Below are 18,162 nucleotides of genomic sequence, written 5' to 3'. Positions count from 1 at the left end.
GAATTGGAGTTCAAGAATAACACTGAAGGGAAATATAATGGAATTTTCATTATCTAAAATCCAAATTTAATCTGTTATTTACAATCTATGATTGTACTTGGATTGGATCTATTAAGAATCACAAAAATATACTACTTTACAGATCTACAAAGAGGTTTGGCCTACCAAAACTGCATTTCTTTGGCATCCATCTAAAAGTTACTCATTCAATATAAACAAAGCCAGTCAAGATGGCAAATATACCAGCAACTGACCTCCATCGCTGGCTACGGCCACTGCACGATGACTAGAATTATCAGAGACAATGGATGACACAGCTGCATCTGAAAGAGGAAAACAGGAATATTAGTAAAATTCTAACTTCGCCATAAGATAAACAGATTACTTGTGTTGAGGAAAAAAGAGCAATCTCAGTAAATCCATAGCTTCCTAGAGATGGAGGAAAACTGATAGAAAAGGGAACATCTAGTCCATATTCTGAGCATGTGACTCAGTGCTAGCAGAGCTAATGATGGCTTTGACACAACCAAACTGAACTGTAAGGAGAAGGGATAAAAGACGACTAGATCTTGGGAACGGTTGACAAAACATGAACATCTTATTTAAAAGACGACCACCATGTCACTATTCTAGAGGAAGTAAATCAACATTTTGAAGATGAAATGTGTTCAAGAAGAGATCATGTACTTTGCACTCTTACGGCCAAAGGACAATCAAAATATTTAAGTTTTTAAACTGATTAAACAACGCACCATCCAATAGCTGATGAGATTTCCATAAACCAAACATCACACAATAACTACTAAGATTTGAGCAATGAATCTTGCAACAAAAAGAGTACCTTTGAAGTGATGCAGAGTTTGGAGCCTTTTCCCTGTAGTTAGCTCCCACATGTAGACCAGTCCATCACTTCTCCCAATAATCCCATGACCAGCTGAAAAACCAATCGCAGTAGCCCTGAGAGGCAGATAGGCTGAATGGTCATCATTTATCGTAAGAACATTAAAATAACATTTCAGCGCTTATTTCCTTTTTAGCATTTTACCACTTGATGCGAGAAGTCAAACTGCTATCAATCTTTAGAAAAGATTAGACCAGTAAATACCATAAATTTCAGGAATCTAGATCAAAAGAGTAGTCTATAATGCACGCAACGGTGCAACCTTGCAGACAGATACAGTCTATAATGACAGTCAACCTGTTATCATTTATCATTTGATGCACGAATCACACAAAGAACTACATGATTTTGGAATTGACCTTAAAGAGAGGACAAGCCTCTTTGCCAAACCCCAAAACTTCATATCAGACATGTATCCTTACCCAATCTTCAACAACCATGATTCTCCTTTAGTCTTTTAAACTGTAGGATGAAATATGGAATGGCTCTTGGAACTATAAGGTCATTTCTCCCTTTTGTGATAATCAACAAAATCAAAAAATAAATAAAAACATGAATTAAGATTCTCAGATATGTTTTCCAGAATTTTATAGTACAACATGTTGGCAGTACCTTGGATCTAGAGAATTTCCCATGATCATTGTGTTATTAACCAATAGAGCGAGCCTCCACCAATGATCTGGATCAGAATGCTGCTCACTAGACTGATAAGCAGACGAATTTGAATCAGGAGCAGCTGAAATAAGAACCCAGATTGCCACATCTTTATCCTCTAATGAGCAGAAGGGTCGATTATCACTTATTTCCAAGAAAGACATCTTTGTGACATCTGTTATTTCGTTAATAATCTCTTCAGTGACCCCCGCTGGAACAGTGAACTTTCTTTGCCATCTAAAAAGACTGACCGGAAGACATTGAAAAACAGAAGTACTGGCAGCAGAAAACTTTGACACAAGCATGCACTTCTTTATATCCCTGAATATAACCAAAATACTGTGAGAAGGGACAGTAAACAAAAAACTCTAGGAATCTTAAGCACCAAACGTATGCACCAAGCTCAGCAGAAGTTAATCTCATCTCTCAGCATTTGCTTTTAATATTTGTTCATCTTCTAGAATGGAATAAAAGCATCAAGGCGTATGGATATCTCATCCTTTGCGACAAAGAAAAATAGTGAAAACAAACGTAAGAAAACTTTTAGACCCTAATATATCCAAACTAATAGGGTATTGTAAAAGTTGCAGTAAATTAGCTTCTATGAAGCAATGTGCTAGTAAGAAGCAAAATTATGTGTGGTGGTATGCATATTCACTAAAACAATAACACTGCAGCCAGCTCCGATTTCTGACATACTGCTTCTAATTGATTCTCTTTTTCAGCTCCCACCAAGGATGATGATAGATGTCTTCAACATATATTCACTCTGTGTGGGCACTTGATTTTCTGAGTGTGTATGAAAGTGACTAACAATATGACATTCATACATTAAAATACATATCATTTATAGACTCTTGAAACTATTTGCACGTACAATTAAGTAGAAGCTGGAGGTAAAATCATTAATCTGTTATTTTTTGACAGATTGAGCATGACTTGGTGAAGAGAGAAGTAAACTATGAAGAGAAACAAAATAAGGAAATTGATAAACAGTAAAACACAATGTGCACATTACAAGTACAGCATCATTTAAGATTACAAGGGATATATTACCATAGGCTAAATTCCCCGAAACCGTTGTACCCAAGAACCAAACTAGCAGAATTTGGTATTCTTTTCAATTTCATTGTAGAAAAGGGTGGGCAATCAGGTGGCAGCAAACAGCGTTTTTCTGTCTCCGCACTGCAAATTCAGAATTTTGGAGCAAATCAAACTACTTAACAAAAGAAACAAAACATAGATCACATCAAGAAGTATCACAAATTTGAAGTCGGACACCAGATCATTAGAGTGATGAAATGTTTATATAAGTGGTAGAGTACAATAATTGACTGATAAAGCACGTAATTACCATTAAGTGGGCTAGTATTGCAAATGTTGGCCATATGAACAAATAAAAGGATTGGATTTAATTCAAATACAAGAAAGATAAATTAAGAAGTAACTCAATTTCAAAGTTATTATCACTGCAAGATCAATATTGTGATAAACATGAATAAACTTGAAAACCACAATGCATAAGAAGAGTCACCTCCATTTTGAATTCATGACCCATACGTACAGCTTTCCACTTTCTTCCACAGCAACAAGGTGATCAGGTGGACACACCAATATACAACAGACCCTTAACGTCGTTTTCAGTTTAGTAATGAGAGAGAGATAACCATTTCTAATTTGCGCGATCTTTACTGCATTTTCCTCGAAATTATTCAAAGCACATAATGAGCACCGGCACTTCATATCACCCTCCCTGAGAACAAACATGGAAGATCAGCGCATCAGCATTCATCTATGCTACAGCTAAAAAACAAACTAAAGACCAAACACTTCTGTCTCAAGTGTAAATGCAACCTGCAGCTTGGGGCTATTACACTGTTGAACAACACAAGTGATTGCCCAATTGGTGTCAACTGCACAGCAGCACTGTCCAGTTCAATCTGCATAAAACAAATATAGATTATGAGATAATATAGACCAAGCCATAGGCCCACAGCAATGCCATTGAAGAAGAGAAAACATCTCACATCTCCACGAAAGGCACCATCTGAAAATTGGAAACGTATAGAAACCTGACCAATAAAAGAAGGGCACCCCCTTTCTTCTCCTTCCATTGGGGCCTTGTACATGAAAATAGTTCTATCCTCATGCAATGGTTGACCACATAAAACACAAATATAAAGATCATTTTCTTGTGTACTTAATAGCACTGATGAAATTGGCATGGGATGGGCATAGCCTGCAATAACCTTGAGAACACCACTTCTTTCACTCTCAGCCTTTAAATCTTTCTGGGCTTCCATGTTTACATTCTCATTATTCTCCTTTTTCTCGGTGGTGTCAGCAGAAAAATTTACCTTCTGTTTTTGCTTATCTAACAGAGGACCAGTAAACCTGACACATTGTTGGTCTCTGGACAACATTTCAGTCAAGTTGCCTTCAGAATTAGTTGCAGTTGAATCAAGAAACTTTGAAGTTTGAATATGGTCTAACATCTGATCCATTTCTTCATCTTGTGATCTGGAGGCCAAGTTAAAAGGTGTACCATTGGTACTAGTGGATCTTTCTTTTGTATTGAAGTTAAGGGGCCGTCCTTCAATATGGGGCTCATCAGTAGATATAGATTGTTCAATTTGGCACTGCTTAGAAGAGCTCCCTTGAAAGAAATGTGAGGTGTGCATTGCATTTATGTCCGCATTTGACTCTGGAACAGAATCATCTCTGAAATCTCTGCAGATAATACTTTCAGATAAAGAAACATGTCGCACCATTGATTCACCAGAAAGTGGAATGTTAGTTAAGCTCCCACTGACAATTGCTCCAGTGCTTTGGGTTCCACTAACTTCCTTTCTTGATGCTTGAACAAATTTATGTGTGCTTGGTAAGAAGTCATTTTCTCTTTCTGTTCCTGTTCAACAATTTATTACTTTCAATCAATTGGTGTACAGACTGTAGTTCAGCTTAAAAGACTGAGGGCTCATATCTCATCACTGTATAGAAAATTTTGAAGTTCAGACTAGCTACATAAAGAATAATTTCAACAAAAGATGAAATATGAAATATTACAGAGCAATATCAATCAGTCTATTCACCTTTAGTTAATAAAAATGGTTCTAGAAAAAGCACACGGAAAGAGAACATTATACTCTGACCCTTCAATTAAAGAAACCAAAGATCACAAGGAGATAAAGTCACCTGTTTCACCATTGCAAGCTGCTGCTTCTAAACTATCATTCTTTGATGGCCCCACAATTTCAGGTCTGCAGGTATGTAAGCCTTGAACACTTTGATCTTCTTTAGCAACTTCAGCTACTTGTAGAATCTGAGCTAACCCCTGACTTGGAGTATATCCACTTTCAGAATTATCAAAACTATCAGGGACAATAGCTTCTGCAAGGGAACAAGCTGTAGACGCTGGAACACAACCTTGAACTGGAAAACTGGTATTAACCTTCTTCTGTCTGTGCAGTGAATTCTGGTCAAGCTCACTGACTGCAACTGAAAGAAAGAGGAAACTGAAATAAGCTTTAATTAAAAGACTTCATGATAGTCTTATCAATGATTGAGATTGCAACTAATATTACTAAATGAGAGCAGCAATAATCAGCTGAAATTAGAAAGTTACAGTTTACCAGATGTGGTGTCAAGATAGAGGCCAATCTTCTTATTTTCGTCCTGAGAATTGTGGATGGATATTTCTGGTGATTTTGTATCATTCTTTTTCTTTCTAGTGTATGTCCTAATCAGAGGAAGTGCTCGAGGAAGCAGAAATGTCATCATTGAGTTGGCTATTTCATGTCCAGCAGAATCTGACTCACTTTTCTGTGAGTTCACTTCCAAACTAGATGTACCCATTTCACTTTCTGGCTGTGAATCAATTATTAGAGAGTCAGGAACAATGGTACTAGCAGCAGCTACAACATCCTTCACAATCTCTGCAGTGAGACTATAAGATTCATCTACAAAAGTGAAAAGACAACCATTTAATGAATTAATCAGGGAAGTGGAAGTCAGGTAAGAGGTATTGCAAGATGCAGCACTAAGGAACGGCACAGGTAAGTAATAGCTCATAGTACCTGGTGGGTGATCCAAAGTATCAGGTGCCCAAAGATTGGCATCATTAATTCTCTGTGTTCCATTCTCGACCGGTGATTCTCCATCCTTCTCTGCAGTCATTTGGTTCTCAATTACCTGCTCATCCAGAACTTTTGACCTATCAAACTGCAAGAAGTTAAGAAAATGTACCTAGCTAGCAATTTCAGTAACCAAACAACTTACAAAAAAAGGAAATTGATAATATGATTGCTATCCCCTTTGTTTTTGTTGTTTACGTGGGATCTTGTAAAATAATTTTGAAAAAAGTAGTACAAAAGGACTAGTAAAAAAAACAGGAAAAAGGTTATGCAAAATAAATGAGAACAGTGTATCAGAGCATTTAATGTGATTGAAAGGGGAAAAGGCAGTAAAGACACTAACCAGCTTTCCATCTTTTTGTAATTCAGTATATTCTTCTACTGGTTTTTCAGTCTCACGATTTAAATGCTTCCTCCCTCCTTGAGAACTAAGACTATCAACTATCAGATGATCATCTTTGTCAAAAGATTCTACAACTGGAATCAGAACTTTTTCTCTCTCAATTATTGTTTGCAAGTTCTCTGACTCTTGCAATGCTTCTGAACTATTGCAAGACCCTTTACTTGAGGAAAAGGGAGGCAGATGTTCGCCATATTCCTGCTGGCCGGAATGCAAAGCTTTGATATTGCTACTTTTATTCTGACGTTGAGGTTTTTTGAGACTGATATTGGCAGCTGACTTGATATTATTGGTTCTCCCTTTACTATTTCTCTTCCCAGCTCTTCGTGGTTTTTCCATGTGTGTTGGCAGATTAGGATCTGTTTTTGATCCCCTGTGTTCAGTTTGGTTTACTGCCTCAGATGTCTCCTTTCCAAGAGAGTTAGACGATAAGAGATTCTGCTCTGGCATTCCACTGATATTTGCCAACAATTCTTCTAATGGTATTTCCGTCTCAGGATTCAAATGCTTCCTCCCTCCTTGAGAACTAAGACTATCCACTATCAGATGATCATTTTTATAAGAAGATTCTACAACTGGAACCAGAACTTGTTCTCTCTCATTAATTGTTTGCAAGGTCTCTGGCTCTTGCAATGCTTCTGAACTATTGCAAGACCTTTTACTTGAGGAGAAGGGAGGCGGATGTTCACCATATTCTTGTTGGCCAAGATTCAAAGCTTTGATATCGCTGCTTTTATTCTGACGGCGAGGTTTTTTGAGACTGGTATTGGCAGCTGACTTGATATTATTGGCTCTACCTTTCCTATTTCTCTTCCCAGCACTTTGTGGGTTTTCCATGTGTGTTAGCAGATTAGGATCTGTTTCTGATACCATGTGTTCATTTTGATTTACTGCCTCAGATGTCTCATTCCTAAGAGAGATAGATGACAAGAAATTCTGCTCTGGCGTTCCACTGGTATTTGCCACCAATTCTTCCATAGGTACTTCGGTCTTGGGGTTCAAATGATTCCTCCCTCCTTGAGAACTAAGACTATCTACTTTCAGATGATCATCTTTGTCAAAAGATTCTACAACCGGAACCAGAACTTTTTCTCTCTCATTTATTGTTTGCAAGGTCTCTGACTCTTGCAATGCTTCTGAACTATTGCAAGACCTTTTACTTGAGGAGAAGGGAGGCGGATATTCACCATATTCTTGTTGGCCGGGATTCAAAGCTTTGATATCGCTGCTTTTATTCTGACGTCGCGGTTTTTTGAGACTTGTTTTGGCAGCTGACTTGATATTATTGGTTCTACCTTTCATATTTCTCTTCCCAGCACTCTGTGGTTTTTCCGTGTGTGTTAGCAGATTAGGATCTGTTTTTGATACCGTGAGTTCAGTTTGGTTTACTGCCTCGGATGTCTCATTCCTAAGAGAGATAGACGACAAGAAATTCTGCTCTGGCGTTCCACTGGTATTTGCCACCAATTCCCTGAGAAACCTCTGAACAAATGTGTTCTTGAACCCGAAAAACTGTAAGGAGAAAAGAAATAAGAACATTAGGCTCATTTAGTTTAGCTTCAACCTTTTAGTATTCCCATTCAAAGTTAAGAGAAACTTAGCAACTTATGCACTCTGCAAGCTAGCATTCAAAAAATTGATCCAAAGGAAATTTCACTAGTATAAGGTCCATAAACAGATGATAAATTGTATAAGCAAATGTAACTCTCTCACAATATCTCTGCTTATATAGAAAATAGTTCCTAAGCACAATGCCTGAGTTTCTCACAACAAGCCTTGGAAAATTCTTTTGACTAGCTTAGGTGAATAAACTAAAATGACATGATAACATGATGTGGGAATTGGGGCTTCATCAGAGAATTGCTTTTACTGCTCTAGCTCTGAAATGTGGCTTCCTGTGTAATTTCCATTACAAGAAATTACCAACTTAGACATACCAATCTTAAGATGATTTTGAGAAAAATAATTGGTTGATTTGACCCGTTCCATCAGTTACAAAACACAAACTTCTTGATGTGACCTGCTCCATTAGTGTCTTTATTCTCTTCTAAGGAAAGTTGAGACTTCTCGGAAGATGTATCAATTGGATTTCTTATTTGAGATTCCAAAACGAATATAGAAAATGGATATCTTTTGAGCACCTCATCTTTTGGGATAAGGCTCAATTACAGTCCAAAATGAACCCTGTCATTCCCTCAGGTCAAACAATATAGTCCTTAATAGAACAAAAACTGCATGCACATTTTGACCTCAGACTAGACCAATTCTTGTTGCAACAGTACCAATACTTTCAAACATATCAATGTCACTCAGAAATACCAATTCAAATGGCAAAAGCGTAGAACATTTAGTATTGCAGTATGTTAGCTGGGCTCATAAATAGGCACAAGACACACCTCCACACCATCAATCTTACTGGAGTGTCTCTTTCCATGCAACAATTTTATTTGACATCCTTTTTTCTGGAAACTCTCCCATGCAATATCTGGAGTTTGCCCACTACATGACTGCCCATCTGTAGAACTAATCTGTTGTGAGGCAGAGACAGGAATTTATTATAAATCCAAAGCTAGAGATACAGTAACAATCTATTTAACATGTTGTAAAAAGCAGCATAATCTTTGCTACACACCGTAAATAATGGCCCATTGAGACCTTCATGAATTTCCATTTTGTAAGAGACTCCATTTTGAGTCCTTAGAGCATTGTATCCAATAGGATAAGGATAGCGGTCTTTTCCCTGCAAGTCAAAAAGACAAATTAAGTGATACAGGAATCTCTTACACAGTACATTGTAAGTCTGCCAGACATGCTTTTTGCTGATATTAAGAACAGAAGTTTCAAGAATCGTTGTACTCAAAAGAAAATAAGACAACCAACCCTCAGGGGTTGGCCTGCTGGCAATTGACTTGAGCCTTGGGGTTTGCTCCCTTTCAAGGTCTCAAGTTCGAAACCCACTAGGTGCAAACAATTTCTGAGGGCCATCGGACTGGGTAAAACCTGAATTAACCGTGGTGCACTTGCGGGAAACTCCTTGCCGAGGGCCTGTGCACCCCCGGGATTAGTCGGGGCTCAAAGAGACTCGGACACCCGGTGCAAAATCAAAAAAAAAAAAAAGAAAATAAGACAACCAAACTCCACCATTGAGCTCCTAAGCAAAGATATATTCCTGTGGTGCAATATATATATATAATGAAATGGACCGACATAGGCCAACATGTTTGCAGAATGGTCAGAAAAATTCTGTTGAAAACGTATACCTGTACACCAAATGAGTGTAATCATCTTACATCTATTATGGACGCAAGTCATTTTCCATTCCACTCCTATTTTATACTTGGTCCTACTAACATTTAAACATTATTTCCACAGTGATACCAATACAAATCACTCCCCCACCATTGTTACATTCCCCTAACTGTAGCTACACCCAATCAAACATCAGAAATGACTTAACAATTATATTTGAAATTTGAAGGTAATATGTTTTTCTCAGGGAACATTTTTCATCACATCAAACAGCACCCAAATCAACATTAGAGATGCCCATACTGAGACTTGAATAACAAGCGCAATGTATCTCGATTTCCTTTTGCCTATAAGTGATCCACGATTTTCTTCAAAAATGATTCCACAGGATTACATGACTGGAAAGCGTAAATCCTCACACTAGTTCTGACGACTACCAGAAATTTAGAATTCACTGCAAATCCTCCATCACATTTTGCTAGTATAGAATACTCAGTATCTTGTCAATGTACAACATTCGTCACAATTCAGGTAATATAAACTTAAGATCACGAAGAACATTTGGCTGCAGCTACTCATCCATAATTGATCAAAACACAGGACTTCTTACATAACTGTCAGTCTCAGAAGAAAATAAACAAATCTAGTTTCACATTGGTATTAGCGCAAAATATTAGCTCATCATTTTTCAGTTAGGCTAAAAATCTGAATAGATACATAAGCTACATTGCTCAGATAAAGAGTTCATCAATTGATCTATAACAATAACTTCTATTCAAACTAAGCTAACCTAAAAATTTGTGCAATCATACACCTACATAGTAGAACAAAAATTGGGCAAAATACTCATATCCACAACCAATAACGCTTCGAAAGCTCCAAAAAACTATATAAGCTACATGATTAAGCTCAGTAGTTCATCAGTTGATCAATAACGATAACTTTCATTCAAACTACGCTAACCTAAAAATTTATGCAATCATACAGATACATAGTAGAACCAAAATTGCGCAAAATATTCATATCCACAACCAATAACGCTTTGAAGGCTCAAAAAACTAATATATTAATTATTAGCTACATCACTAAACTCAGTAGTTCATCAATTAATCTATAACCATAACTTCCATTCAACCTACTCTAATCGAACAAAAATTAGGAAAAATACTCATATCCACAATTAATAACGCTTCGAAAGCTCCAAAAACTAATATATTAGCTACACGACTAAACTCAGCAGTTCATCAATTGATCGAAAACATTTTACAGAAATAACGGAAATGAAATTGTTACCCTAGAGGAGCTCCAGTACTTCTTATCCCATGAACCAGTGTAAAGTTTTCCGATTGATAATATTTCCAGTCCGTCCGATTTCTCGTCGATGAATTTCGCCATTGAAATTCTTTCTCTAGAATTTTTTAGATAGAGAAAATCGAGAGGGAATAGGAGAGTTGAAATGGCGGGAATTGAATTTACGATTTTCTTCTCTCCCTCCTAAATTTCATTTTCCTCTTTTTTTTGTTATTTTACCTTTCAGTCCCTTTGTATGTATTTAAGTGATAGTTTAGTCCCTAAACTTGACCCTTGTTTCGACATTACACCCTATTTTTTCCATTCTTATAAGTATTTTACGACGAACCATGGCAATATAAGTTGTGGTAGGATCGATGACGATGACCCCCTCATTTTTAATTAGAGAGATCGGATTTGAGTTCACAAGAATGAAAAAAGTTATCGTTTTCAGAAATGGCTTCTGTGTACAAATTTAATCAAACTTTATGAATATCAAATACCAAATAAAAAGTTTTTAAAGAAAAACTTCCAAGAGACTTTGCTCACATGTTCAAATTATTCGGAAAAGAAAAGTTCCAAATTTTCCGTCAACTTAAATTTTTATTTAAGATAATATTTTTTATTTACGTATCAAACCCATCGATAAAGTTAAAGTTAAGAGATGTGTCCAATCAAAACTTCTTGAAATGGGAAGAAAAGAGGGTGATCTTAGATCAAATGGTTATGTACAATGTATGTATGATAAAAAAAAAAAGTAAAACATTTACGAAAGGGACAAATGGAGAAGAACAAAAAAAAGTTCTTAACTTTTTGATAGATTGAATTGTTACTAATTTGTGACTCTCATGTAGGATTGTGGTTAAAGACGAACTAGAAGACTTCTGGATTGACAAGTTCTAATGCATGTTATGACAACTTACATGAATCCCACATTGAAATAAGACCATGCATGTTACGAGTTCACATAGTAGGTAGTTTTGAACTCGATTATACTATAGCTCAAAGAACAAATTTTGTGAGGTATGTTAGCGCAAAACAAACAATATGTTATAACTTGAGTCGCGAAATAGTTCCACCCTTTTATGAATAATTACTTGTAATAAGTATCTTTTAGGTGATCTAATAGTACTTCCTTTATCGATCTGAAAATGAAAATACTTGTCATGTTTTGTTTTTTTAGAGTCAAACTATATGAACTTTAACTAATATTTTAGGATTTATTTTTAACCATATTGATATGAAGATTATAAATTGCAACTTATAATATTTTTTAAATTTCAAATATCTAAATTCTAATTATAAAATATTTTGTCTCCAATAATAATTAGTTAAATCGACTTTCAAGAAACGTGTCAACTATTTTGGTAACAGCTCTTTAACACTTATAACAACATAGACAAGTTAAGGTATTGGTTGGCTTGGCATTTGGCAATGTTCGAGGAAGAAATTGGAGCATCTTTTTTGTTTAAGCCCGATCGATATTCGTAATGGAGTTTGATTAATTTCAATTTTATGCATGGACCTATTTTTTAGGAAGATGATTCTAACAAAAAAAAAATTATACTCAAAATTTGAATACGAAACCTCCAACTAAAGATGAAGGGATCTCAACTATTCCATCACAATTCACGATAACATAAGCACATTGAATATGCCTTTACATGCATGAAATGCCAAAAAGAAAAAGATCATTGATCTTTGTTTCATTGTGTGTATAATATATGATGACCAACCTTGAGAAGTCATTTATACTAACATAGAAAGTAGTAGAAATCAAAGTTTAGAAATAGTTAGTTTCCTTGTTTAGCAAACAATGAAATGAAAGAATAGTCCCATCAACACATAAAGACATAAACTCATTTTATGATGGTGACTTGTGATTGTAGCACTGGTCATTTTCAGCTTTAATTTCTTCAATTATATTACTTTGCACTCAAAAAAGAAAAAAGAAAAAAAAGAGTTAGCTATATGGGAAGCCATCACCATAACCCTAGCTAATAAATTTGTCTCATTTGATTCAACATTATTCATGCACGCCTCTTATTTATGTCTCCTCTATACTTTTTTTTTTTTTCATTTCAACCCTATCAACAACGTCGGTAATTGACTAGTAAGTACTTTTATATTCTTAATCGAGAGTTTCAAATTTGAGTCATAATATTGAATACAAAGTCATATTTGTTAAGGAATAGTTTACGCCCTCAAATGTAAAACTTTTTAGACTGAACTCAAATTTAGTTGGCCCCAATACGTGAAAAACCAAAAAAAGATATACTAACTTGTATACATTGGTGTAACGAGACCTTAATTTGTACTAAGAAAATATAAATATAAAGAAGTAAACATACGAAAAAGTTAAGATAATTTAACATACGTAAGCTGTTTTTTTTTTTGACTTTGTATATATATATATGATTTTTGATGAAGAGGATTCAGATAAACCTCTTACGCCTCTTAGCTCCGCCTTTAATTTGCTCAAAGCCTTAACCTTTTAGGGTATGGATGATCTATCTAAAAAAAAATATGTATCTTCGTTGCCCAAGTTTTGTTTGGTAGATTAGTGATATAGTGTATATTTACAATAGTTTAATTGAGTCTTATACGAAAAAATTACACTTCTTCTCATGCATATAATGAGTTGTTGCGTAATTTCTATTTAGCGAAAGACATGTAGTTGATGATTATAGAGCCAAAAAATTTACTAAGAAAATTCAATTTCACCCATAAAATGCACTTCTGATTGGTTCCAGCCATTCCACACCTTAGTGAATTGACTATGAAGAAATCAATCAAGCAGTTCAAATTTTTAGTCGGTTCTCATAACATACGATCTGGGAAAAAAACTAATTCGACGATCTAGATAGATTAGAGTTATCTTGTTTGCATTAAGATTAAAAACTTGTGTAACCTCTAGTTTGAGGAAATTATGTTAGTATCTTAGAATTACTCATGATGAAAGATTGTTGTATTAACGTCACCATGATCCTATATATCCAATTTCTTGTGATTGCACATTCAATTATATTTTATATATATACCTAATATATTGAAAGAAACAAAAACATAATATAATATGATTAGATAAGCTTTGATTTGATAATAGTAGTAAAGGTAAAGGACGAGGATCTGTTCAAGAGAATCAAACGTTGTACTTCAAGAAATTATTGCATATCTAGACTATTGTCTTCTTATGTTTATATTTTATTTCAACCTTACTATATTTTTCTTATGTATTGTATTAATAATATCAAGAAAATGTAATTTGCCTATCATATTAATCACCTTATAATTAGATTCATCGTCATCAACAATAACATATTCGATATATTTAAATTTCTACAAGTGAGTATACACAAACCTTACCACTATATATAGAATAAGAAGACGATCTTCAATAGACTTTCGAGGAAGAAAATTGTGTTTTTTACTTGACAGTCAAAAAAGTCAAAAGAATTTAAACATTGATTTATGTCATCACTATTAATGTATACTATTTTTATTCATATTTGAAGGACACTGAAATGAAATTGGACAGTAGCATTACACAACATATATTACCAAGAACCTTTGGTAAAAAACCTCAAAACCCTAATGCACAACATAAGAAAATTTGGATGATTTTAAAAAATATATTCTATAATGAAAATAATAATTCTTCTTCTTCTCATAACTCTTTAAGTTAAGTAAAAAAAATATACATATGATAGATAATCGTGTGAATCATCAATACAATACCCACGCGTTGGTTTATTTATTCAGAATCCAATGTAAAGATATAATATATGAGTTTATAACTTCAAAAGTTAGCTCACGACGAGATAATGACTCAAATCCATATAAATAGATCACCAGTCCATTCGTCAACAAATGTGAGACTCTAATTTACTCTTACACCTAGTAATAAAAAAATATTATGGCTCAAAATCCATAATTTAAAAATTCTGAATATGCCTATAATAATATATTCAATGTAATTCCACGAGTGGTTCCGAAGAGGGTGATACTAACAAGTAGAAGTTGAAAATATGTTATGAATAATTCATCATCCAAAATATTCAAGTATAAATATAACATATACAATACTGTATAAACACATATAGGTCACAAAGAGTTACCACAATCAAATTTCTTTGCAACTTTTTTTCTCATTGTTCCTTTCCTTAGCAATACCCCCCCTCCCCCCCCAACCATAAATATATTTTGTCCTTTAAACAAAACAAAAACATTTTTTCTTTTCTCCATCTGAAAAAAAAACTCCATGGATTATGTTCAAACTTCTGAACATCTTTGCTACGTTCGTTGCAATTTTTGCAACACTGTTTTAGCGGTAATTTAATTGAATTTCCTTTATTTTAATTTCTTACTTTTTCATGCAAATTAAAGCTTAAATTAATATAATTGATTTTGCTATATACATGTTTTTTTTTCTGTCTCTATCAATCTATATCTTTCTTGATTTACAAGTTTACATCAATCATTTATGTGATGTGTGATTTTATAATATAGTTTAATTTCTTGATGGAGTTAAAAATAGGAAGGTCAAAATAAAGCTATATACTATGATTGTTTCCTTTTATTTAAATGACTACTTAGCAAGTATAAAGAAATTAAATTCTTTTATTTTGTCAAATCACATGCTACAACACGTACACTTTTTAAATAATTAGAGGGATCGTTTTAATGTCGGAAGGATTAAGTGAGTTATTTCAATATAAAATTTCAGATTAATTAAATTTATCATATGCTAGGTTGATTGGTATATTAGCTAAAATCAAAATAAGTTTTATTCCAAAATTATAGAATTATTCACTAGTATGCGCGCTTCATTATATTTGCTAATTTGTTGCTATTTTATTGTCATATTATATATTTTTGCAATCATGCTTCGATTTTGTTATAGAGATGAAAGTTTATTGAAAATATCTTCTCTACTCTATAAAGATAGGGGTAGGATTCGCATACGACCTTTTTTACACTTTATTTATGAGATTATATTGAATATGTTGTTATATATAGAAAATGGAATTATTTATCCTGATTATAATTAATATGATTTTGAGACAAATTCTGATTTATGAATCACTTTTATCACTACAACTTTTTACAATTTTTTTTATTTTTTATTTTTTTAGGTTGGAATTCCATACAAGAGGCTAATGGATACTGTAACAGTTAAATGTGGCCATTGTAGCAATCTTTCATTTTTAAGTACTAGACCTCCAATTCAAGGCCAATGCTTTGATCATCAACCCAATCTTCAGGTAATAATTTTATTATAACGAAAAAAGACAGTTCAATACACAAAACATATAGTTCACATCAATAAGGTTCGGAGAAGATCTAGCTAGTTCCACCCCTAAGAGGCGTGTGATGTAGATAACTTACATCTCTATACTACAAATATTAATGATTGTTTCCACGACTCATTTTTTTTCTTTAAGTTTGAGAAGTTTCATTAATTTTATACATTTTTTGGGTATTTAATTTATATATTTTTTGTTTTAATCAACAGGGTTATTGTAGTGAATTCATAAATAAGGGGCAAGCATCATCATCTGCCTCATCAACTTCTAGTGAACCTTTATCTCCAAAGGCACCTTTTGTTGTAAAACGTATGTATGATTTATTTTTTATATAAAAAAAAAAATTAATTTTTTTAATTAAGTTAATAGTATTTAATTATTTTTTTATAACTTTGTTGAAGCTCCTGAGAAGAAACACAGGCTTCCATCTGCCTACAATCGATTCATGAAGTAAATATTCTCTTCATTTCAATTTATGTGATACTAATCTTTTATTAATTCGTTTAAAAAATAGCCATGCATGTATTTCTATATTTGAAAATTATTTAATTTTGAATTAAACAGTTCATTATATGAGAAATTTTTAAAATGTTGTGACATGTTTAAAATTATAAAATTAAAGATAACTCATTTGTTTTTTTACTATGTGTCACTCATACTATATTACATAAATTAAACAAACGAAGTACTATATATTATTTGTTTATTTCTTATTATATGTTTTTTATTTTGATAAAAAGGGAGGAGATACAACGTATCAAAGCTGAAAATCCAGAGATACCACATAGAGAAGCTTTCAGTGCAGCTGCTAAAAATGTGAGTTCAATTAATTTCACTAATCTTAATCTTGAAGAAAAAAAATAGTAATTTATTTTAGAGGTCGTTTGATTTGTGAACAAAATATATTGGAATTATAACACGAGGAATAAATAATGATGAAATTATTTGGTGATGATATATAACTGTCCATGATATGCGAAATTAAGTATCTAAAAGATCGATACTAAGATAAGTAATCTACTATAACATGTTAAAATTGATGATAGCGTAAAAGCTAATTAATATCGATGTATATAATAAACTTGTCTTTTTTTAGTTTGATTTTTATTTGTAACAAATTTTGTTTTGTTATTATAGTGGGCTAGGTACATTCCTAATCCACCAAATGGATCCTTGTCTGGAAACACCAACAATGTAAGATTATTATTTTTTCATTTTCATAACAAAATTAATAAGTTTTATTTTTCTTGTAATGTACATATATATACATCTAATGATTTTTTATTTTTTTATTTTGTAGGTTTAGATGTTGAATTGAAGCAAATATTGGGACTATATTATGTGTAATATTAATGATGTTATCCAATTACTTGTGAGAAAACATGTAGGATGGTTAAGTTTGTTGGACTTGTCCTATAGTTTGTGTTTGGGCTTTATCTAATTTGCTATTTTTAAACTTTAGTTTTAAAAAAAAAAGTTTATCCTATGCTATATTATTATATTTAGTGCTAATTTAACATCTTCCTCAAATTTAAAATTTAAGTTTATTAAGTAAAATATTACAACTTATATGCCCAGTGCTCAATCCCTCTTTTACCCTTATATATGGGTAATAAACAAACAAAAAAGAAGAAGCTAAATACATCATCATCATCATAAACAACATATATATCCGATATAATTCCACGAGTGGAATTTGAATTTGAAAAAGATCGGATGTACACTTACCTTTACTCGTATCTTTGTGGGGTAGAGAAGTTATTTCTTTTAGGTCTCAACTCAAAAAAAAAAAACATAATCAAAGCAACGTGGGAAGGAAAATAACGACAACAAAATAACAAGACATACAAAGCAAATGAAACAACATATAGTAAGTATTAAAACGCTAAATACATCAACAACCCTCTAAATTTCTTCGCTTCTTTTACTTTGATATTGTAACTTGAACTTGTTTCGATCTAACACTTACACTGCCCCAAAAAAACATATGAATTTAACACTTTTTGCTGACATGACATGATGCGCGTGAAAAGGGAATTACCACACACAAAAGCTCAATGCTCCAATTTTCATCATAGTTTATTCAAAAGAATTCAATTAATCACACCCCCCCCCCCCCCACCACCACCACCCCCCAACCCCACTTGCATATATTGAACAATTTTTTCACAACTTACTAGAATGATACTACATGATGGGAACAACATGTCTAATTTTTCCAACCAAATA

General features: G+C 33.4%; 2 protein-coding genes across 2 annotated transcripts; one reads left to right on the top strand and one right to left on the bottom strand.

Moving 5' to 3' along the window:
• Positions 1-23: 23 nt before the first annotated feature.
• On the bottom strand, positions 24-10,741 carry LOC125829906 (uncharacterized). The gene is made up of 14 exons (XM_049509127.1): positions 10,631-10,741; positions 8,721-8,828; positions 8,485-8,616; positions 6,032-7,600; positions 5,632-5,776; positions 5,188-5,514; positions 4,751-5,047; positions 3,583-4,463; positions 3,410-3,495; positions 3,090-3,308; positions 2,612-2,740; positions 1,514-1,876; positions 842-957; positions 24-323 (listed from the first exon to the last, which is right to left on the bottom strand). The coding sequence occupies exons 1-14, from the start codon at positions 10,730-10,732 to the stop codon at positions 226-228; spliced, it is 4,572 nt and encodes a 1,523-aa protein (XP_049365084.1). The 5' UTR covers positions 10,733-10,741; the 3' UTR covers positions 24-225.
• Positions 10,742-14,811: 4,070 nt separating this feature from the next.
• Positions 14,812-17,303, top strand: LOC125829904 (protein CRABS CLAW). Its single transcript, XM_049509125.1, has 7 exons — positions 14,812-14,957; positions 15,763-15,891; positions 16,143-16,242; positions 16,335-16,383; positions 16,674-16,749; positions 17,071-17,127; positions 17,234-17,303. Exons 1-7 carry the CDS (start codon positions 14,889-14,891, stop codon positions 17,237-17,239), a joined length of 486 nt encoding a protein of 161 aa, XP_049365082.1. The 5' UTR covers positions 14,812-14,888; the 3' UTR covers positions 17,240-17,303.
• Positions 17,304-18,162: the final 859 nt, after the last annotated feature.

The sequence above is a fragment of the Solanum verrucosum genome, unplaced genomic scaffold (assembly GCF_900185275.1).
Source record: "Solanum verrucosum unplaced genomic scaffold, falcon-dt-bn FXZP01000008.1, whole genome shotgun sequence".
NCBI lineage: Eukaryota > Viridiplantae > Streptophyta > Magnoliopsida > Solanales > Solanaceae > Solanum > Solanum verrucosum.
This window is presented reverse-complemented; position numbering and strand designations above follow the sequence as displayed.

What these genes read in the sequence shown, in the direction of transcription:
- LOC125829906 (XM_049509127.1), bottom strand. Translation starts at nt 10,732, where the DNA reads ATGGCGAAATTCATCGACGAGAAATCGGACGGACTGGAAATATTATCA. An exon ending in TACAAAAAGATGGAAAGCTG is followed by an intron (nt 5,777 to 6,031) that starts GTTAGTGTCTTT and finishes AACTTCTTGCAG; the next exon opens with TTTGATAGGTCAAAAGTTCT. An exon ending in TTCGGGGAATTTAGCCTATG is followed by an intron (nt 1,877 to 2,611) that starts GTAATATATCCC and finishes GGTTATATTCAG; the next exon opens with GGATATAAAGAAGTGCATGC.
- LOC125829904 (XM_049509125.1), top strand. Translation starts at nt 14,889, where the DNA reads ATGGATTATGTTCAAACTTCTGAACATCTTTGCTACGTTCGTTGCAAT. An exon ending in GGCACCTTTTGTTGTAAAAC is followed by an intron (nt 16,243 to 16,334) that starts GTATGTATGATT and finishes ACTTTGTTGAAG; the next exon opens with CTCCTGAGAAGAAACACAGG. An exon ending in GCCTACAATCGATTCATGAA is followed by an intron (nt 16,384 to 16,673) that starts GTAAATATTCTC and finishes TTTGATAAAAAG; the next exon opens with GGAGGAGATACAACGTATCA.